General features: G+C 44.9%; 3 protein-coding genes and 1 non-coding gene across 7 annotated transcripts in view; 2 read left to right on the top strand and 2 right to left on the bottom strand.

Annotated features, from left to right (window-relative positions):
- Positions 1-595, bottom strand: part of VPS33B (VPS33B late endosome and lysosome associated) — a 6,847-nt gene extending 6,252 nt beyond the window's left edge. The window contains exons 1-4 of the mRNA XM_015818589.1: positions 509-595; positions 345-425; positions 186-247; positions 49-98 (exon numbers count right to left, since the gene is read on the bottom strand). Coding sequence (XP_015674075.1) covers positions 49-98; positions 186-247; positions 345-425; positions 509-595 — 280 coding nt within the window. The remainder of the gene's footprint in view (positions 1-48; positions 99-185; positions 248-344; positions 426-508) is intronic.
- The window catches only part of TIPIN (TIMELESS interacting protein), a 15,174-nt gene extending 6,956 nt beyond the window's left edge, over positions 1-8,218 (top strand). Inside the window, exons 1-8 of one of the 3 annotated variants that reach the window (XM_015818592.1) lie at positions 2,118-2,138; positions 2,427-2,568; positions 3,326-3,419; positions 4,592-4,667; positions 5,473-5,595; positions 5,692-5,755; positions 6,894-7,097; positions 7,773-8,218. In XM_015818592.1, the coding sequence (XP_015674078.1) occupies positions 2,442-2,568; positions 3,326-3,419; positions 4,592-4,667; positions 5,473-5,595; positions 5,692-5,755; positions 6,894-7,097; positions 7,773-7,885 (801 nt within the window). In that variant the 5' untranslated portion in view covers positions 2,118-2,138; positions 2,427-2,441 and the 3' untranslated portion in view covers positions 7,886-8,218. Of the gene's footprint in view, positions 1-2,117; positions 2,185-2,426; positions 2,569-3,325; positions 3,420-4,591; positions 4,668-5,472; positions 5,596-5,691; positions 5,756-6,893; positions 7,098-7,772 lie in introns of those variants that run through there. The other 2 variants (XM_015818590.1, XM_015818591.1) reach the window with 2 other exon arrangements.
- On the top strand, positions 6,199-6,333 carry LOC114922752. Its single transcript, XR_003810473.1, has one exon.
- On the bottom strand, positions 8,151-22,010 carry DIS3L (DIS3 like exosome 3'-5' exoribonuclease). Of its 2 annotated transcripts, XM_015818587.1 has the most exons (16): positions 21,952-22,010; positions 18,892-19,020; positions 18,236-18,371; positions 17,871-18,047; positions 16,893-16,971; positions 16,084-16,263; positions 15,517-15,686; positions 15,255-15,416; positions 14,645-14,892; positions 13,813-13,905; positions 12,294-12,827; positions 11,797-11,951; positions 11,528-11,706; positions 10,861-11,006; positions 9,783-9,957; positions 8,151-9,100 (listed from the first exon to the last, which is right to left on the bottom strand). In XM_015818587.1, exons 1-16 carry the CDS (start codon positions 21,993-21,995, stop codon positions 8,789-8,791), a joined length of 2,919 nt encoding a protein of 972 aa, XP_015674073.1. In that variant the 5' UTR covers positions 21,996-22,010; the 3' UTR covers positions 8,151-8,788. The 2 variants fall into 2 exon arrangements, with proteins under 2 accessions (XP_015674073.1, XP_029140450.1); XM_029284617.1 differs by lacking the exon at positions 18,892-19,020.

Genomic DNA, 22,010 nt, shown 5'->3' with positions numbered 1-22,010 from the left:
TCGCGGGATCCCCCGGCCCCCCAGGAGGCGTCCCCCCCCGTCACTCACCCGCCACCAGCCTGACGCTCGAGAGGCGCGGACGGAGCAGGAAGCACAACCTGGAGGGAAGGGCAGTGCGGTCAGGGGGCTCGGGGGGAGCGCCCCCGGCTCCTCCTTTCCGCCGCCCCCCCCCCCGGCCCACTCACTGGTCGTTGGAGCTGCGCGCCGGCTTCTTCTCCAGCTTGTAGAGCTTGTCCACGTCGTGCTGCTGCGCGGAGAGACGGAGGCGGTCAGACGCGGCAGGGCGCGGAGGCGGCGGCGGCGGCTCCCCCCGCGCCCTCCCTCCCTCCCTCCCCCGCGCGCACCTTCAGGATGGAGACGTTGGCGATGCGGTCCAGCGGGCTCATCAGGTCGGCCTCCAGGAAGAGGTCCTTCTTGCCGGGCAGCTGCGGGACCGAGAGCCCAGTTAGCACCGGCCGCGCCGCCGCCGCCGCCCCCCCGCCCCTCCCCGCGCCGCCCTCGCGCCCACCTGCTCCAGCAGGTAGACCAGCTGATCCCGCGCCAGGCGCTTCAGCAGCCCGAAGTCCGGCAGGTCGGGCGGGTCGCGGGAGGCCATGGTGCCGGCGCCCCTCCCGGAAGTGGGCGGTCCGCGGTCCCGGCACTTCCGCCGCGGCGCTTCCGGGTTAGCGCGCGACGCCCCCGGCGGCCAGGAGGCGCCACAGCGGCTCCTCCAGGGCGGGGCAGGTACCGCGGAGTCCGTCGGCCACGCGCGCGGCCCACGCGAAGTACTCGCGCACGCGCTGCTCGGACCAGCCCACGGGCGTGCGCCGTTGCAGGTCGCGCAGGTTGTACAGCTTGTCGGCCAGCGCCACCAGCCGCGCGCCCGCGCTCAGCCCCGCCGCGCGCTCCACCTGCAGGCGCTTCCGCTCGGCCCGGGGCAGCGCCTTGTCGTCTGTCAGCTCCTCCACCAGGCTCCGCACCTCCGGCCCGAAGCGCTGCTCGATTTCCGCGAAGGTGGCGGTCGTGTCTTCCACCGTGTCGTGCAGCAGGGCGGCCTGCGGGGCCGAGGGAGGCTTAGCGCCCGCCGGGAGCCCTCCTGCCGCCGCCCGCCCGCCCGGTCGTCCGGCTCACCTGCAGCACCGCCACGTCGGTCACGCCGCCCTCCTGCGCCAGGATCTGCGCCACGCCTGGGGGGAGAGCGGAGGGGTTAGGGCCGCCCCCGCCCGCCTGCCCCCCCGCGCCGCCCCCGCCGCCTCACCGATCGGGTGGTTGATGTAGGGCGTCCGCTCCGGGTCCTTGCGCCGCTGCGTCGAGTGCTTGCGGGCCGCGAAGTCGACGGCGTCCAGCAGCCGTACGGTCTCGCTGCCGCTCATGGCCGGACTCAGTCCCACCGGAAGGGAGCGGAAATCCGGGCAGGCCGGAGGTCACCGGGGCCCCAATCGCCGCCCGACACGGGGACATAACATTCTGAAATAATAACTGGTTGATTTCATAAAAACTATTAAACCACTGCTTATTTATCACTATGACAGGCTTTACTATTACCATCCAACTGCATTGAATTTATTGTCTTTTTCACTTAGCATGTAAGACGAAGCCTATACATCCGACTTCATACATGATTTTTTTGAAAAAAAACCATAACTACTAAGAAGTCCAATAATAATTACAAGCCTACAACATACAAAGCCACAGTTCATTGCACAGGATTTATGCAGGCAGAACTACGGGAGGTATAGGAAGACGTCATTTATTCAATTGATATAACTGTCCATCATATATGTGACAGGCAATTCACAGAATAGAAAATAGGGTGAACTATGGGTTTACCGGCCATAACCCCTGGGTTCAGCCCACACATTTAGTTCCAACTGCAACAAGCCAAATAACGGTTTAGCATCGGGTTGGCTTAGACTCGTGGACTTCAACTCCCAGAATTCCTGAGCCAGCCTGGCTCAGCTTGGAAACCTCTCCCTTTCCTCTCTAACATGGCTGGCTCAGGAATTCTGGGAGTTGAAGTCCAGGAGTCATAAAAGAGCCGAGGCCGCCTGCTGTTGGCTGTTAGCCTGTGAGCCCGCGCGCCCGCCTTTTGCTTAGCGCCGGAAGCGGAAGCCCAGCTCGGAAGGCGGGCCCAACTGCACCAGCCGGCGACTCGCTTGGTAGGAAGGATGGAGTTATTTCATAATGTTATAAATTTATTAACCAGTAAGTAGGGTTAAACAAACTCAGCTTTAGTGCAATTTGCGAAGGCAGCCTTAGCTTCTTGTGTAACACTTCCAAATAAAAGTGTTATTAATCTGTGCAGAATTTGATTTGCAGGCAGGGTTACTGTGTAATGGTCTATATATCGCTGAATGTTGAGATGTCCTGTAGCTCTGCAAACGCTTCAGAATTTATTCTCTTTGTATTTCCTCTTCCTCCTTTTATTGATATCTTCCTGTTTTAAGCATCCTGGAGGCAACATGATAGATCCTGTTGAAAACAATTTCTTTGGCCTTCCTGAATATGAACACACCCGGGACGAGACCTTTCAGCCTCTCCCACCTCCAGGCTCTCCAGGGTCAGCTGAAGATGCCTTACCCAATGGAGGTAATTATTCTCTTGACAATTGAAATGTTATGCATTTATTTGTGAATAAGCCTTACAATATTCCTTGGGAGTGGATTGGCTACGCACAGACGGTGGGGAGGGCTCAGGGCAACCAGGAATTTTAGCTTCCGCTTCAGCAATCAGCGTTTCTTAGTAAAATTGCCTTTTTGCTTAAAATGGAATCAAGAAGTTTACTTCTCTAAGGGGTCAGACTGGGCCAGGTCTGACATAAACCGTGCCTTTGCTTTCATTTAGCAGTCTTATTGTACTTAATCCAGAATTATTTGTTTTTGAGGGGTCCAAGGTCTTATGATTTTTCCCCACCATATTGCAAAGGCATTTTTCTTCATTTAACTTCTTTTAAGGTCCAGCTTTCACAGCCTTTTCTTACATGGACTTGATAGGACATATTCTCGTTGGCAAGAATGATCTCTCTTCTCTTTAATATTTACTTAAGTAGTAGATGCCTCTGTCTGTTGTGGCTATAGGAACCAGCCTTGCCCATTTTGAGCCTAGGGAACTAAAGCCAAGCCGTAACTTCAACACCATCTCTGCCCACCTGCCCTAGATTGACTCTGCCTGTTAACACTGTCTCATTTTTTTAAAATATTGACTAGCGTGTTAGCTTTGGCCTTCTCCTTGCTTGCACATACGTTTTAGCTAGATGTATTTCATAATATGAATGATTCATGACAAAAATCCAGTAGGTACAATTTGTATTCCTAGTTTTAGAATTAAATTCTGTTTTATTCACCAGATCCAGAGGGAGATCAATTGCCACAAAGCAAGGATTCTTCTGTGACCGCAAGAAGAGCTGTTAAAAGAACAATACCTAAATTAGATGCTCAAAGGTATGTAGTCATGTTTTACTCCCTGTATGTGCGCATTCGAGCTGCCGGTGTGTTGCGTGGCCCAGTTTGCTATGCCGGTCTCCGCTTCGTTGTGCCTGGTTGGGTTGCTGGGCCACCGTGCCTTTCAGGTACGCCTCCATTGGCCTAGAAGCCCTCCAGTGTCCCCTTTATGATCCTGCATGGTCGCCCTGTCAGATGGGGGGCGGGGCTCCGCTTCCGGTTCGCTGTCTCGGTTTCCTTTTTTGTGTTTTTTTCCCCAGCGTTGAGCTGCTTAGCTGTGCTCTTGAGCTGGCTCCCTCGTTCTCTGCTGCTGGCTGCCTCTGACTCCACATGCAGCCGTTCGTTCGCTGCGTTCCTGTTTGCTGGTGTTTTCCTCCTTGCCCCAATTTCTTCTTTTCCTTTATCGTTTCTGTCTTCTTTATCTAACTTTCTGCTTCGTTTTCCTCCCCTTTCCCCCCCCTCTCCTAGTACCTTCCTACTTAGTTTGGTTACTTCTCTCCCTGTGATCCGATGCTGCTTCCTACTCTACCGCCATCAGCTGCAGTGATTCATTTAACAACTGTGGCAAGAAAGGTCATAAAATGGGGCAAAACTGACTTTAAAAAAACTATCTCGCTTAGCAACAGAAACGTTGGGCTCCATTGTGGTCATAAGTCGAGGATTACCTTTAATTTGTAAAAAAAAAAGAAAAAAGTCAAGGCTGCTTTCCCTTCTTATATAAAATGTGTTGATTTGGGAATGCTGTGTTCCAAAATGGACGGTTTCTTCATGAACCCTGCTGGACCTCCAGAGTGGTCATGTGGGAAGACGATTAAATGGCTGGAAAAGTAAACTCTCCAAAATGAAAACAGTTCAAAGCATGCCGGACAGAATTCCCCAGCTGAAATTACTCAAAATTCTTACGGCTGAGAGGATTTATTTTCAGATACCACCAATCTATTTCTCAGAACAGCAAGGATTGGTAGTCTTTATAGATAAGTCCAAAGAGCTGTAACATTTGTCACTCTCATTCAGTTGTACCATGTCAATTGATCTAAGGAGAGCAACAAAGCCTGTCGGCTGGACAAGGACTCAGACTCCTAAAGTGTTGGCTTTCTCTTTCAAGATCTTGGATGATGGAGTACCTATTTAAGATTTTTCCAAGTAACTGGAGACACTTCTAATGTTTGCAGATTAATTTCAGAGCGAGGACTTCCAGCTTTGTGCAATTTGTTCGACAACGTAAAATTCAAAGGTAAAGGTCACGAGGTAAGAAACGGCTGAGAATGGGATCAGAATCAAGAGCCTAAAGTCTTATGAGACCCAGACTGTTTATATGTGAGGGCACGAAGGAAAGTTTTTATTTATTTTATAGATTTATATATACAATTTAGAGACTGCCCGTCTTGCTCACAGAATGACTGTGGGTGGTGAACAATTTTATGCTGCAATTATGCAGCCGTGTTGGAATATAAACCGCAAAGACTGCCCATGAAGGGCTTCCATAACAGATGAAATTCTGAAGCGATCCGTGGGAATGTGACTTTATGCCAGAGTTCCCCAAACTTTCTGGCTTTGCGGACTGGTGGGGGTGGGAGGAGGGGATGGTTCTGTGTGAGCAGTTCGCATATTTGGACATGCACACACATGCTTGCCTGCTGTTCATGCAAGTGGGGATGCGTGTGAGCTCCCCCCCCTTTTCCATGGCCCAGTAGAGGGCTGCAGCTGGGGTGGTTGGGGACCCCTGCTTTATGCAATACATAAAGAAGACTCCACCAAATCCTTTGATTTAAACAACAAAATAAACCCTAATGATGGACAGGTCTCATTATTTATCTACATAACTTATATGACTACCAGTTTCATATAGTTCATCTAATGATCTCAGGGACCTCAAATAGCCAGTAAGAACAAGAATAAAAACCAAATAATCCTTCCCACCAGATGCCAGACCATCTGAGCCTAATGCTTGGGGGAAAAGCCTGGTCTTCATGGCCTTTGGGGACAGTAAAAAGGGCGGGAGCCCTCCAGTCACCTGTGGCTGTGTTGGTCAAATGTATTGTCCTTTATTTAGGAAGCTGACCTGAAGACGCTGATAAGGCACATGGAACATTGGGCTCACCGTCTCTTCCCTCAACTTCAGTTTGAAAAGGTGGTGGACAAAATAGAGAGCTTAGGGAATAAAAAACCTGTTCAGGTGAGTGTGAACTGGATTAGTTTGGGGTGATCAAGCTTAAGGGAAAACTGACGCTTCTTCACCTGTGATAAAACAGTTTTACCTTTGCATCTCTAGGTATGCTTAAAGAAAATTAGACTGGATCTACCTCTTTTGAATGAAGACTTCAGAAGTAATGAAGGCATGTGTGGCTTTAAAATATTTGCACTGGATTTCTTTTTGTTTTAATGGATCAAATGTAAACACAACTGAGAAATAATATCCTAATGGTCTAGGATTTTTAGTTTTTAGTTATTAGAAGCTAATAGACTTCAGTTAAAATTAAGGTGAAGTTATACTGAGTAACTCATAACTGTTAAGCACTTAGCATAGGTACTCCTCGACGTACGATCACAGATTTCTGTTGCTAAGCAACTTCTTTGAAATTTGGTTAAGAAGCTCAGAACTATCTTCAACTTTGAGGCTGTGGAATCGGGAAGAAATTCAATTTCTAATTTCCAAACAATTGAATGCCAGGGAAAACTGTCTCTCAGACTGTTAAAAGGAGTTATTTTATTCTCCTCATTCAGTACCATTCAACTTGGGAAGTTGGCCTAGAAAGAAAATACATTTCAGACCAAACGTGTGGCTGCAATAAGTATTGGTTGTATTTGTAAGCAATACAATACATCCTCCAGGTAGCCACAGACATGAATGAAATGGTTCCTGCCGACAGGGTCTGTCTAGTTATCAGATTTCTGTGCGATGGCTCCACACATTCCATTTTTGAAAGGACTGGATTGCAAGGAAAGAAGAACGGTAGGTCGGTTGCTTCTGTATGAATTCCAAAAATTATATAAATATCACTGGCCACAAAAGTAGGTTTTACAACTAGGTTCCTTTGTTGTGCGGCCACCCAAAGTTGCTTAGATGAGATGCAGCCATGAAGATCAAATAATAATAAAAATAAACATTTACTGAAAAGAAGGCCTATTGATTTGGGCATTTCTAGCGATGTGACAAGAAGGGTGAAGTAATCCCTGGAGTGCTTTTTTTTTTGAAGCAATCCAGTTTAGAGACTGGACAATCACCTGACTGAGATGGTATAGGTCCTCCTGCTTGAGCAGGAGGCTGGACTAGGAGACCTCCAAGGTCCCTTCCTATTCTATTCTATTCTATTCACTGTAGAGGTTGCCTAGATCAGTGATTCTCAACCTCAGCAGCTTTAAGCTGTGTGGACTTCAACTCCCAGAATTCCACACAGCTTAACGCTGCTGAGGTTGAGCAACACTGACCTTGCTGATAACTGATTAATAGTGATACTCTTCCATCTAAAACAGGTGAAGATGAGAACCATAGACTAAGCCCAGCAGCTGAGGAATTCGTTTTCCTTCCCGAAACGCAGAATACACAAAATGAGTCTGGTTCTCCATCTTTAAGTCCTGCCCTGACTGAGGAGCAACAGCAGAGAATCGAATGGAACAGACAAAGAGCTCTTGAAAGACGACAAGCAAAAAACCAGCTCAGTCAATCTCAAAACGACGGTGAGATCTACATATAAACTGTGAAACACCAAGGCGTTTGGGGATACTAGAATTCTTTGTGCCTACTCAAAGTCACAATTTAAATTTTTTTAAACCTAGAGAGGTTCCTCTTTCCATCCCTCAAAAGTTGCTTTTCCAAAGGCCGAAGAGTCTCGTTTTAAATAATGCTGGAAGTAGAACTTTGATGCAGCGATGGCTGGAGGGAATGTTCCTATTTGTGTTGCTAGAACTCACCGGTTCAGGCTATGGTTGGAAGTTGATGCTTCTTGATTTGATTTTTGAAAAAGGGCACCTGATCTCTGTTTACAAGTGACATTTGAGAGCAACGACAGTAGTGAAAAATTACAGGCTGCTTAATCCACATTGTTGGCAGACTTAAGATTCATGTCATTATAGGTCATTATTGGACTTGGTTATAGTCTTCCACGAAAATCTATAATAATCAGTATGTACATTTGGATTTTTTTTAAAAAAAAAGTCAAGTATTTTCTGCAAGTATTTGATCCCTTAGTGATAATTATTTCCCATTTTCAACTAAAGAGATTTTTTCTCACTTCATAAAACTCATGAAGCAATTGACCAGCTGGAAAACTGTGCCATGGTAATTATGCTAGAGGAAAAGAGTTAATGCACAAATAGTGATTATTTTTAAAGCCAACTTTTTGTTTCCTTTAGAGTTGCCTACAAACGAAGAATACGGCATCATTCCAGCTCAGGAAAAGGACGATATCTGCATAGACAAAGCTGGTGTCCCTTTTCAAGCCACCGAGAACATGCAAGTAGTATAGATCAATGTGTTTTTAGTTGTGTGGAATAGGTATGGCATAGTTTAGTTTTTACTGCAACTTTAGAGGTTGAGGCTGGTTAATTTGGCAGCTGTTATAATTTTCAGTGTGTTCTATTATGCCAGTGTTTTAAAGAACTGTTTCCATTTCAGTGGAAGAACATTTTAAGCTTTAAAGCAACATTTCTACAGCAAACGTTAATGAAAACGACACATAAAAGTCAAATGATGCTATATTTCTACAATTTAAATCTTTTATAACTTTCCCATTGTGAAACATTTGTAATTGCCTCTATTTTATACCAGTAATGAAAATAATAAATCTTTGAAACCAGAAGTAATATATAGGCTTCAACCTGAAAAAAAAAATCCACCAATGCTGCAGTTGCTGGTTAAATGCTATGATTGCCTTCTGCATGAAGAAAATGGCTATCCAGACCTCTGGGTCTAAAGGCATGGACTGAAAGGTATGCAGAAATAGTGAACTAAAATTTTTGTTTACTAAAAGAAGCAAGAGATGATTTGGAAAATCTCAATATCCCATTTCATCAAGGTCACAACTAATACTTAGGTCTTTCCCCCCCTCCTCTTCAATTCTCAGCAGCTAACTTAATGTAAGTTAAGTCAAAATTACCAAGCAGGACTATTTTAAAGAACTAAACTGCCACATCATCATTTACTCCCTGAGGTGCTTAAGAGCTATTTACACTTCTCTGTATTTAATTTATAAAAGACAAAAAGCATATCTTCCATTACCAATAGTTGCTATAAATGGATTTAAGAATGCAATCTTAAAATAGAATCTCCATTTTTTAAAGACAAGCAACATTGTAATAATAAAATTACAACTTTTAAAAAAAGGAAGCTGACAAAAGAGGTTGGGACGGAAGCCGTGTGAAATGAGGTCTCACGCTCCACGGTCCACAGATACGTCCAAAAGAGACAAATCCTTGATTTCTTCTAGCAAATGATACAAGCTCCTACATTGGGTCTGCCGATACTCTTCATCAAATCCTTCCTTTGCCTGGTTTGCTTTGGCCAAATTCTGTGCAAGTTGAGTTTCCTCTGCAGTCTTTGTGACTTCCCTTATTAAATCTGTTTTAGACATCTGGGACCTCTGAGACGGTTCCATTTCTGAGGTCTGGTAGGGTTTGCAGCTTGTGATCTGAAGTTGGATCCTATCTGCATGGCTGCGAGATGTCTGTACGGAGATTTTCACCTGGGCAAAAACAACTTGGAGTAAATCTCTTTGTTGGACCTGGCACAGCGTAAACTCCTAAACAGAAAACATCCTTGGCCCCATTTTGCTGAGAAAGGTATAGTTTATTTAGAAGTCAATCATATTGCAATAATGCAAAGCCAGAACTGAGAATTGTGTGCCAAAATCCCTAAGTTCAACTCCCCCCCTCCTTAGCTACCTCCCATCACCCATCCCTGGGCTACCAATGAGGTTCAGGCAAGATGTTTTCATAATGGACAGTCCAGGCACACTTTGGTATGCAGCTGGTATACCAGGTGACCTTGAAGCAGCATCTCGAGGAGATACAGAACTTACCTCCAATTTCCCCCAAGCTTTCCCCATTACATTTCCCTCCTCCCCAGAGTTCATGGCAGTCTGTTCCTGAATAGTAGCGAAGCACAAGCAAGCATAAGGTGGCAGCTGATACTCTCGCTCATCTAAATAAACTGATGGGGCGTGTCATAAAGCAGCGACCCCAAGCCTTTTTGTACCCCAGGGACCGGTTCTGTGGAGGGAGGTTTTTCCACAGACTGGCGAGGGGTGTGGTTTCACACGCTGCCTGGATCCCGTGCATGCGCGAATGGCGCTTCGGTTGCTTGTGTTGCATGGTTCCTGGTGGGCTGCAGACTGGGGACCCTCATCGTAAAGGTTTATCACTTACGGTCACATGATCGAAGAGGTTCAGAGTCACAGGCTCTCCAGCTGTGGGACTGGCAATAATTTTGGTGGGGAAGCGCTGCAGAGAACCAGGTTGCCATTCACAGTCCCCACCTGTTGGGTAGGAGATGACCAACCCTTCCTTGTTCCTCAGATAGGCAGCCCCTTTAATACCATACCTGGAAGAGAAAGGGCTTGGTTGACACTTAAGCAAGATCCTTTATACCTTTATTTTTAATAGCCAGGATGCTGATGCATCAAATAGAAGTCATGGGCCATAAGTTAAAGGAACAGAAGCCTAGATTGGCTGCTGAAGAAAAAAGCACTCTGGATTGGCATCCTGAAGATCATATCCCAGATACCTTATTTGGAGGAGGAAAACACACCCCATATCAGAGACTCCTCAGAGCATGCACAAAGGAGCGGCCGTGGAGAACCTACTCTAGAGACACATGTCAGCCCTTTGAGAAGGTCCAGACAAGAAGTATAAATCATGAGTATTAAAGGTGCTTTTTCCAAAAGGCAACTGGACTGGGTTTTTTTTCCTGGAAAACGTTTCGCTTCTCATCCAAGAAGCTTCTTCAGTTTTCAGTTCTGTGATGAGAAGTGAAACATTTTCAAGGAAAAAAAGAAGGAAGTCCAGTTGCACCTTCTCCCTTCCCCTACTCTGACGTTCCAGAGAACTGGAGGGTCCCTTCTACGACCCTTCCCACACCTCTTTTCCTTCTGTGGGCCGAGATGCCTTTTGCTTGATATTGTCTAGGGCTGCAGTTCTTCCAAGGTCATTCTCACATGCCGTTACATGGACTGAGGTCTAAACCATGGCATCTTTTGCTATCTTTGGCACAGACCCTGTTACCAGTCACTGTGTGTAAAGATTTGCTAGCTAATCGTGGGATCTCCATGGAGTCTTTTCCCAAGTTTCTAAGTTTAGCTGCCTCATCTTTTGACATTCCCTTGACAAAACGTTTCTTTTTCACTGTAATGAAATCAGGACAATTTCTTTCTTGAGATTCTGCCCTTGGTTCCCAGGGCCTTGTCACGTCCACGGCCTTTCCTCACCCATCCTCAAGATGTCTCACCTTGGCACATAGACGAGCACCCCGTTGGTTCGAATGGAATAGATGACTCCATCTGCTGAGCACTGCTCCTCCCTCGCGGGACTTTTGTCGCTGAAGTACATGCACTGGAAGAGCCCCGTTGACTGCTTCTGAGCATGCTGGGCAGCCTTTCCAAAGAAAGCAACTGCGATTAGCCAGAGAGTTCCTTCTCCAAACATTTTAGAATCACGCTCTCAGATATTGTCAAATCCAGGACCTCTAACACTGCCTGACATTTCTTTGGATCTTGTTCCTTTGGCAGCAGTATCTAACTGCTGGTCTGCTCCATTCTAACAAGCTAATCAGTAATTTTAAATAGAAAACCCACCATGGCTATTAAAAAGGAAAAAAATAGAGCTAGTTTGGTGTAGTGGTTAAAGCAGCAGGCTAGAAACTGGAGACCATGAGTTCTAGTCCCGTCTTGGGCACAAAGCCAGCTGGGTGACTTTGAGCAACTCCTTAAATACTTGCCAAGAAATCTGCTGCACTTGTCCAGGCAGGAGTCAACGCTGACACATGCCCGTCTCTGGGAACATTTTGGAACATTTCCAGAATTGCTATAGCGAAGAAGTTTTCAAACCTCAGATATGCTTCTCTCTGTTAAAGCACGGATAAATTACTACAAAAGGACACTGGTCTGCAGTCTTACCCGGTTCCTGTTGTTGATATGTCTGCACAGCTCTTCAAGTTCTTTATTGCCAAGCAAGCTGTCTTTTATACCGAGTCCTTCTTCCGTTGAGGTGGCTGCTAACAGGAGTCTGTGGACAATTATATCAGCGTATCTCCTAATGGGTGACGTGAAGTGGGTGTATTTATCTAGGGCAAGACCTAAGATGGAAAGAAACTAATAAGCCCGAAGTCCACAAGACCATGCACAGAAGTAAGAAACAGATACGTCACCCGCATTACAGCAAATACCGTAATGGAAGAAGTCTTCTTCGGGACACGATCCAGTTGAAAAATATACCGCGTTGGACATGGCTTGAGTGACCATAGACCTCAACAGTTGGTTTACCAAGGGGTCAGAAGGATCCACTGCTCTGTCCAGAGAGTCAGCTAATGCCTTGTTAGACCTATCAATGTGAAAAACTATAATTACACCTCTGAATTGCCCCATGCCATGTAGCAGGGGTGGGTAACTAGGGCCCCTTTATGACCTGTGGACTTCAACTCCCAGAATTCCTGAGCCAGCCAGGGAGGGGTTTCCAAGCTGAGCCATGCTGGCTCAGGAATTCTGGGAGTTGAAGTCCACGAGTCATAAAAGAGCCAAGGTTGCCTACTCCTGGCCTAGACATTAATAACTGAACCTAGCACTTTTTGACATGTATATTGTATTGGGTTCTATTAATCTAGTTGAAATGTTAATGTGTATAATATGCCATTGGCTAAATAAATAAAAAAATCAATCTACGCACCACGTGTCAATCGAAAAGTCTTTTGCACTGGCACATTCTCGGACCTCAGAAAAAAATTCCTGCCGGGGTGGCGGGTGCTGACGAAGAAGCGCCTGGTAGGGGAACACCTGCCAAATCTTCTTGGCCACCCAGTGGTTTGCCAGGATCATGCACTCGGCTATCGTCTCATGGACTTCCAGTGGCTGGCGGGGGATAAGGTCATTGATGTTCTTCTTGTCATCCAGCTGAACCCTGATTTCAATCCCTTCCAGCTCCAGGGCTCCATAGCTGCTGCGTTTGGCTCGGAGATGACGGGCAACGTCCGTTAACTTTCCGATGGCCCATATCAGTTCCTCTAACTTCTGTTTCCGTGCATTTTCCTCCATGCTTTTGAGCTCCGGGATTTCGGCGGCAGCAGTCAGGTCTCCCTCTAGCAAAGCCTGGGCAGCCTCGTAAAAGAGTTTGTAAGAAGAGCGAATGATGGTTCTCTTGTACCGGACTCTCTTTATTTCATACGAAGCCTTGTCCAGCTCCCAGATAACGCTCACGGCATACCTGAAAACAAATATTCAAACCATCGCTGATGAACACATTTACAAGCAATGTTTTGTACAATAATAATAAGAATGCAGAAAAAAGTTTACAAGTAGCCTATGTCGTTTAAAGCAATCACTCCATACTTCCAAGTCCTAGTTTGGTGGAAGGATGTAATTTTGAACGGGGATGAGCACAAAAAGAAAAAGGATCTGACAGCTAGATCTCTCTTGGGAGGTACAATGAAGATTCTTCTATGTGGTGAAGAAACTTTGCTTAGATTTAAGGACACTATTTTTCTATGCTTGCTGTTGCGTTTTATTTATAACAAATACTCTCTAAGCAGTTTATAGAGTCAGCCTATTGCCCCCCAACAATCTGGATCTTCATTTTACCGACCTCAGAAGGAAGGAAGGCTGGGTCAACCTTGAGCGGGTCAGGATCGAACTGCCAAACTGTTGGCAGTCAGGAGAAGTAGCCTACAGTACTGCATTCTAACCCGCTGCGCCACCACAGCTCTTCTTAACAGAATTGAATAACAGAGTTAAAAGGAACCTTAGAGGTTGTCTAGTCCAACCGCCTGCTCAGGCAGGAGACCCTGGCCTATACCATTTCAGAGAAATGGTTGTCCAATCTGTTCCTAGGGAAAAATACAGTATGTTCAGTTTGCAAAGTTCTGCTACTGTAACCCTATAATGAAGACAGAGCTTGTATTCCTGGTAATGCTTTTTTCAGTACTAACAAGGCTTGGACCTAATAATATGAAGTGTGAATCCAATCAAATCATTTTTTCAAACAGTACTGGAAAACCAACTTTTACTGCACTGGGTGGAACCCAGTCATTCCCTCAGCAAGAAGCACCTTGTGTTTTCTTAGTTAAAAGACTGCAAGTTTTTATATATTTAGAGTCATAGTTCCCACAGAGTTAGAGTGATGAAAAGGCCGGGGGGGGGGGGGCTTGGCTTAACTTCTCCAATGCAAGGAGCTGCTAAGGCTTAAAACTCACCGGTCCATGTTCCCAAGAAGAGAGCATAAATTGGCACTCAAGATGGCAGGCAACATGTCATAACGACGATCGGCTAAGTAGTAAGTAGTAGCCCTTAAGAAATCGGGAGGAAAAGTACTCAATAATTTTTCTCTTACTATACATCTTGAAGCTTAAAAAAATAGATACACCTGCTAGCACCATGATCTTTTTAACCCTTCCAGTCAGTCTTGACTCCTGGCAACTGCCTGACCATTTCCAGGTAACATATTCAGAGGTATTCAGATTTTGTTGTTATTGAATATAAAATGATTTATATAGATTAACAGGTGTAGGTTTCATTTAATTAGCATTTGGATGAATGATAAAACGTTAATCTTTGTTGAGTCAGTTTACTGTTGTGGTTAAGCCAGGGGTAGGCAACCTCGGCTCTTTTATGACTCGTGGACTTCAACTCCCAGAATTCCTGAGTCAGCATAGCTGACTCAGGAATTCTGGGAGTTGAAGTCCACGAGTCATAAAAGAGCCGAGGTTGCCTACCCCTGAGTTAAGCCCTCAGGCCCTCTTTGTCTTCCCTACGTTACAGTATCCAGGGCTTAAGCACGATATTCTCAGTATGTGTTCTTCCAATAATAATAATAATAATAATAATAATAATAATAATAATAATAATAATAATAATAATAATAATAATAATAATAATAATAATAATAAAGTTGGAAGGGACCTTGGAGGTCATCTAGTCCAACCCCCTGCTCAGGCAGGAAACCCTATACCATTTCAGACAAATGGCTGTCCAGTCTCTTCTTACTCTTGGCATATTTTCCTGGCTGCTAAACAGAAACAAGCCTACCTTGCTTTGGCCTCCATATCGGTGTAAGAGTTGGCTGCCACAAAATGAGTTACATCGGCAATGTGGACACCCAGTTCCAGGTTGCCATTGGGGAGGAGACGGATGGAGAGGGCGTCATCCACATCTTCACAGCCTTTGGGGTCAATGCTGAAGACCAAATGGGTCTCTCTCAGATCGAGGCGCTTTTGCTGCTCTTCTGGAGTGACTTCCCACGGCTTTTCTGGGAGGAGAGTGGGCATCTCACACATCTAGAGAAATAAACAGTGAGACAATGAGCAACCGCTGTCTGAAAGTCAACCTTCGCTTAGGAGGTTGCCAAAGGGGATCACGTGATCCCGGGACATTGTGACCGTCATAAATATGAATCAGATGCCAAACACCCGAATTTTGATCCACCTGACCCTGGGGATGATGCAAGGGCCGTAAGCGTGAAAAACCGTCTCTTTTTTCAGCTCTGTTTTTAACTTTGAATGGTCATTAAATGAACGGCTGTAAATTGAAGACTACCTGTGCACAGCCCCTAGTATTTGTTAATTCGATGTTCAATTTAATAAATAAATTTAAATGTGATAAAGAATGCCAAAGCAAAATAAGAACAAGAAAATCTTACCTGTGCTTCGGAGAAAGGACTAACTGAAATGGTATTCTCCACCAGAATGGTTTGTATTTCTCCTTCAAGATCTCCTATGCGGCCGATAACCCGCACAAAATGTCCATTGGGGTACAGCGAGGACGATTCCCAAGAGTCGATACGCACGACAACCCGGAAATCCTGATGTGAAACCACATCGGATGGGTCAGAACAGCCGAAAATACATTCGCACAGACACACGGGATGCCGAGGGAACTTTGAATGCCAAATAACGGCTCACCTGCAAGGCCTCGGCTTGCTGAGTGCTTATGCGGATCTTTGGAATCCTGTAATCCCAAGGGGTCACCAGAACCTTCTGCGCGCTTTTGCCGTGGGAGTGATTTTCTTCCCTGGATGGGAAAGTGACCACGTACTCACGCCAGTTCTTCTGCAGGATGCCCACCACTTTGCCTAGAAGGAAAACCGACGCCAGTTGTACATGGAGGGCAGAAAGGAGCTGCAGAAGAATATCATTTGAAGGAGGCATCATCTACCGAATGGGAAATCTTGTGTCGGGAAGTGTTGTGATTCCTCACCAGACAGTGGATCCGGCAGCTGAGTCTGAGGAATCGGAGGAGGAGGGGCCTGGAGTGACATCAGAGTCAGAGGAAGACTCTGAGCAGCTCCAAGACTTACAGTCGGACGAGGAGTTTAGAGTGCACACCTAACATAATTAAGCACCATACCGTAGCCAACCCCAGTCTTATACACCTCAATATCATCTCTCTGAAGACCTGAGTATAACTGAGGCTTGCAGCCAATCAAAATGCAAATCCGGTCTAAACAGATCTTGTTTCCTGCCTCCTACCTGTCGGCATGGGTTCACAGTAAACCTCCCCAGAAGCTTTCTCTTCACTCTCGTTCTCTCCGAGGGCCGCCGTCCGTCCTTTCCATTCCCTCTGGGGAAACAATTCCACTGCCACCACATCCCCGTGGATTGCCCTATTCCGGGCTTTTGTGCCGTAAATGAGAACATCCGTCTTGAGATCTGGGTACCAAAGAAGAAGAAAATGGATCAAGAGATCTAATATCTCTGGCATTGCAGAGGAGAAAAAAAACCAGGAGATTTTCAATCTGCTTCAGTTTGCTAATTCATGGATAAGAGATGATCCATTAAATAACAAATAATTAATTAAAGCTGCATATGAATAATGAAAAAAGTTAAATATGCAAAAAAGACTTCATTTTAACATAGTAACTGTTAAGATACGATACACTTGGCTCGTGGTTTTTTTTTTTTTAAAAGCTGCCCAACATTGCAGGATATTATTTATAATTTTTATCCCAATCCAATCCATTCCTGTTCAAGTATCCTCAACAGATTGGGGAACCTATTCCCAAAATGATCCTGAGATTCAACTGATCCCACCATAACATCTGCTAGAAAACAGACTGACAAAGGTCAGAAAAATGTAGAAGGAGCATCGTCAGAAGCAGATTCTACCCATGAAACCAGCCTTTCATTTCAGGCAGCCTAGTTAGGCCATGAACTGAGGAATTAAATAAAAATAATAATTAAAAATAATAAAATAAAATAAAATAAAATTAGCCCGCATAAGGAATGCAAAATCAAACTTGGCATAAGAGCCAAACTGAATATACTGAATTTGTCCTCACCTTTGTCTTTGTTGCTAGTGCCTTGAAATCTCATGAATGCCTCTACTTGGGCTCTGTGCTTATTCACATTCAAGATCCCCTACAAAAATGAATAAAATAGCAGAATAACAGAGTTAGAAGGGACCTTGGAGGTTTTCTAGTTGAACCTGTGCCTCTAATTTTCCCTAGGCTGGACTAGACACAGACCGACACTGAAAGTCACTGAGTTTTCATAGCGAGAAAAGATTTGGACATGAACTTCTGCTGCTCTTAATTCAACCCCTTAAGCAGCGCACCACGCTGGCCCTTGTGGCTTAATAAATCTAATTGGCCTCCTTCCTACTAGCTTTTCCCCATTTTTGAAGACTCACTGGTGGCAAACAAATACCATCAGTTAATCCATATGTTATTCATTTTATCTGGCCAGCTGTGCTCCTTTTATTACCGTTGCTTCGCTGTGTCATTTTAAAGAGTCATAAACGGCTATTTTTTATTACTAGTTGTCAGGCCACTTTCAAGTTATCTAAAATAAATTGCTGCTAAGCACTCCAGATCTTTGTTTTGTGGATTTTGGTTTTTCGTCCAATTCTGTTATTCTACTAGACACGGCAGCAAGAATCTGGGCCCTTTTTGCACACAATCACCATTTTATATTATCGAGAGAAAAGAGCAAGAGATTAAACACATATCAAGTGCTCCTGTTTCCCATACCCATTTGGACATCTCCAACCCTCTTCATTTCTACCATTATTTCCAGGAAAAAAAACCTGGATGGCTTATTATTCTGTATAGGTCTTTGGGTATTTGTAGCTGACTCTAGCAAAATCAATCTGCTTGGCCAGATTGCCAGATCTGGTCTACAAATTTTAAAGATGCTGGGAAGTTTAAAGTAAGCTCACACTAAAAGGCTCTGTGTCAAGCTTCTTCTGGCCGTGAGCCAGAAATAGGTAATTTCCTCTCTGCTATTTCAGTTTTCTGTGTGTGCATAGTAAACGTTACCTGGATGTAGAGTCCTGATTTGATTCCAGCTTCCAGGGCCTCCGTCGGGAGATGCTCGGGGTATTCCTTCCCACTGTTTTCGTGGCTTTCGTTCTCCCGTTCACGCCGCGAATGGAGTATGGAATCCAAAAGCTCGTGAGTGGCTTTTAAATCGGGCCAGAAGTTATCCAAGTAATTCTGGGTGTACAAAAAAAAAAAAAAGGGTTGGTGCCAGGATGCTTCAAATGTATTAAATATGTCTGTGATGCAGAGCACCCAAAGTTGAGTCGGGTTGGCTGGGGCAGCCATCAGAACTTTGAATCCAGGTCCTAATTAGTCCCAAAGTAGTTAAGAGAACTACTTAAAGAACAGCACAAAAACATTACCTTGAATGAGATCACAAAGACGCCTTCCGTTTCACTGCCAAACAGTTGTATGGCTTCTTCGTCCTCAGTTACCATGACAATGGGCATCTGGCCCGAAAAGTGATTATAGTACCACACGGCGGCGTTGTAAATACTCCTAGGAGAATCAGTGGTTCACATTTATCTGTGGGTGTCATGTTACAACTTCTCATTTTGCTCTGATCCCACAATTTGTGTGACTTAATGTCTGCCTTTTGAGAACGTGCCACAACCATCTAAGTCTATGCAGTCCTTGAAGGGTTCATTGAAAACTAAAGGGAGTTCCTTCCACATTACTTTACTGTAATACTTCATTGATTAGGTCTTATCAGAATCCAGAATATAAAATACTAACCAATGGTAAGGCCATATGTTAAAAATAGAGTAAAACACATAAAATGCAGATCTTATTTTTGTGTTACCCCAATCAGAATCCACATAGGCAGTTCTCTGCTTTGTTCAAATGACATAAATTCCGGGCTCAATTGTGGTCGTAAGTCGAGGACTACATGTATAAGACAATGATCACACACACACACACACAGAGGCCAGGTCTGGGCCAGGCCGATGACTATGAACATGTCATCGCTCAAGAAAAGTTGCACGACTCAGGACTGTGTTATATGTGGAGCACGTACCTCGTTTGCCATTTCTCCAGCAATTCTCCCCGCTCTCGTGGCAAATAAGAAAGCAGCTGGAATTCATTAAAAAATATAATGCAATCACGACGGGCATCCCTCACTAAATTCCGCAGTTTATTATACTGCCTGTAGAAGAAGTACAAGACAAGACACGGTTTGAGGAAGAACAACTTTATTATTTAAGACCCGAAACAGCCATCCCTCATGTTTAGAACTTCCTGCTCAAATCATTTGCAGCCACCAACGGTTCTTCTGCTGCCAGGAGATCTGGATATATACGGACCTTCAGATAATATGTTATGTTAAACTACGCTAAGAACAGCAGTGGCAAAGTTTGTTTTTTTTTAGAAACAACGTAGTACCTTGGAATTATGGAACAGCTATCTCAAAAGGAATTATGCAAGGTGACAATGTTGCTTGACTGTGCTTTCTTCTGTGCTCTGTTTTATATCTGCCTTTCATCTTGTGGCACTGATTTATCAGAGGGCATCAACCGCTTCAGTGAGGAACAGGTGGCTGGTCAGGTGTTGCCCTTCCGGCCATTTCACCAGCCACCCCTCCTGTCCCTGCCAACCGGAACGCCAGGGCCTGCTTCTGCCTGCCAGTCTGTGCGGTCAATGGAAGGGCTGCTCCTGCCAGCCGAGGCTGCAGCTGGGCACGTTTTAGAAGCGTTTGCCCAAGTCTGCTAATGAGCCACTCAGAGTCATGTACAGACAGTCCTCAACTTACAACAGTTCATTCACTGACCAATCGAAGTTATAACGGCCCTGAAAAAAGTCACGACCATTTTCCACACTTATAGCCACTGCAGCATCCCCGTGGCCACGTGATCAAAATTCAGATGCTTGGCAACTGGTTCATATTTATGACAGTTGCCGTGTCCCAGGGTCATGGGGACACCTTGGGTGACCTTCTGACAAGCAAAGTCCAGGGGGAAGCCAGATTCACTGAACAATTGTGTTACTAACTTAATTGCAGTGATTCACTTAACAACTGTGGCAAGAAAGCTCGTAAATCGGGCCAAAACTCACTTAAGCCACAGAAATTTGGGGTTCAGTTATGGTTGTTAAGTCGAGGACTACCCGTAGTTGCAACGGGCAGTCATATAAATGAAACGAAATCAATTTAAATCCAAACCAAACGGTCAGTAAATGAAGGAGGATTTGCATAAGAATTCATGTGAATAAGGTGCCAGTCAAATAGCTCATATATGCCACTGAAAGATGCCCTCACACCCGTGTCTTCCAAGTTATTGAGGCATATTTGACCCCATCTGTCAGATGGCAGGAAGGTTGTGCAGGGGGGCAAATGACAGATTGTGTGTGATGAATGAAAAAGATTTAAGAAGTATTATACAGGCATAACACGGAATCATTTTCATAATCCAGGGAGCATTTGACAATAAAAAAAAGAAAATAAAAAATACCAGTGGCAAAAAGAATTTAAGCACTTTTATTAACTTGCTTTTATTATGACTTTGGATTAAAATCCTCCATTACCTCTGGAATATATTCATAGATAATGATGCTATAATTAATGTCGACTGGAAAAAATCCCTGATTAACCTTTCAGGTCTGAAGGGCATTTAAGAGCACGGATGTATTCATAGAATCGCTAGGGCATATTATTAACCTTTGCAATCGATTTTTTAAAAAAGAAACACTAAAACTGCAGTATACTTTTTTACAGTTTGATTCTGTATATCTTGGCCTTTCCAATGCCACTGTAAAACTGAAATAAATCCGTTAACTACAATCTGACAGAATATGAGACTTTAAGCATGTCTATTAATTTGCGAGGCAGATTGAACACAGAAGGGTCTGCAAATCTTCATTTTTTTATTTTAATAACAATATATTATGAATTGATTGATTGATGCATGCGTGCTTAACTTGATCATCAGTGAAAAACCTGTACCACAGATTGCAAATGAATGGAAGTACTTTAGATTAGGGATCTAGGTGTGAGAACAGAAACATCCATCAATTCTAGGAGAAAACTGAAATGACAGAAGATGTTGGATGTATCCTGCCTTTCCTTCAGAAGATCAGGGCAACACATACATACCATCCCATCCTGCCCTCCATCCCCCCCTTCACACACAACAACCACCTAGTCAGGTAGGTGTAGCTGAGGAACAGTACCTGGCCCCAAGTAAGCCAGTGAATTTGTAAGGCTGACAGCAAAACTGAACCTGGATTTCTCTATTCCAACACCTTCACCCCTCTTGGCTCTTGGTGGAAAAGCAGAACACAGAATAAGGTTGGGAGGGACCTTGGAGGCCCTATACCAGGGGTAGGCAACCCTGGCTCTTTTATGACTGGTGGACTTCAACTCCCAGAATTCCTGAGCCAGCCTGGCTCAGCTTGGAAACCTCTCCCTTTCCCCCTCAGCATGGCTGGCTCAGGAATTCTGGGAGTTGAAGTCCACGAGTCATAAAAGAGCCAAGGTTGCCTACCTCCGCCCTATACCATTTCAGACAAATGACTTCTCGAAAAACCTCCAATGATGGAGCACTCTCAAACTTCCAGACGTAAGCCCGTTCCACTGATTAATTGTTCTCACTGATAGGAAATTTGTCCTTAGTTCTAGGTTGGATCTCTTTTTTAATGATCTTCCACCCACTGCTTCTTGTCCTGCCCTCTGGTGCTTTGGAAAATAGGTTGACCCCATCTTCTCTGTGACAGCCCTTCAAGTCCTGAAAGACAGCTATCACGTCCCCCCCAATCCTTCTCTTCATTAAGATATACCCAGCTCCCTTAACCGTTCATCCTATGGTTTAGCCTCCAGACCCCTCCAGACCTTTGTTGGTCTTCTCTGCAGCCTTTCTAGGGTCTCAATGTCCTTTTTTGTATTACGGTGACGACCCCTCATTGGTGCGGCAAACCTCTCCTTTGTGACGGAGATGGGCGGTTAAGAAGTTTGATAAATAAATAAAATAAATAACATAAATAAAGAGCACTATTACTTCACGCGATCTTGAAGCTATGCCCCTGTTGATGCAACCTAGGACTGCATTAGCTTGTGAACTAAACCCTCCCGGAGAAAACTGGATACCTGCGGCCTCTCTGCTGCTGCATCGCTTGACAGGCTGTCTGCATGAAAACCAGCCCCTT

Source organism: Protobothrops mucrosquamatus, unplaced genomic scaffold (assembly GCF_001527695.2).
Source record: "Protobothrops mucrosquamatus isolate PMUCROS unplaced genomic scaffold, P.Mucros_1.0 scaffold768, whole genome shotgun sequence".
In the NCBI taxonomy this organism is placed as follows: domain Eukaryota; kingdom Metazoa; phylum Chordata; class Lepidosauria; order Squamata; family Viperidae; genus Protobothrops; species Protobothrops mucrosquamatus.
This window is presented reverse-complemented; position numbering and strand designations above follow the sequence as displayed.

Bases quoted from the DNA above. Each gene is read 5' to 3' on its own strand.
- DIS3L (XM_015818587.1), bottom strand. From the start codon at position 21,995: ATGCAGACAGCCTGTCAAGCGATGCAGCAGCAGAGAGGCCGCAG. The intron at 16,264-16,892 runs GTGAGGACAAAT...TTTGGTACCCAG, and splicing joins CACTAGCAACAAAGACAAAG to ATCTCAAGACGGATGTTCTC. The intron at 14,893-15,254 runs GTAAGATTTTCT...TTATTTCTCTAG, and splicing joins GTCCTTTCTCCGAAGCACAG to ATGTGTGAGATGCCCACTCT.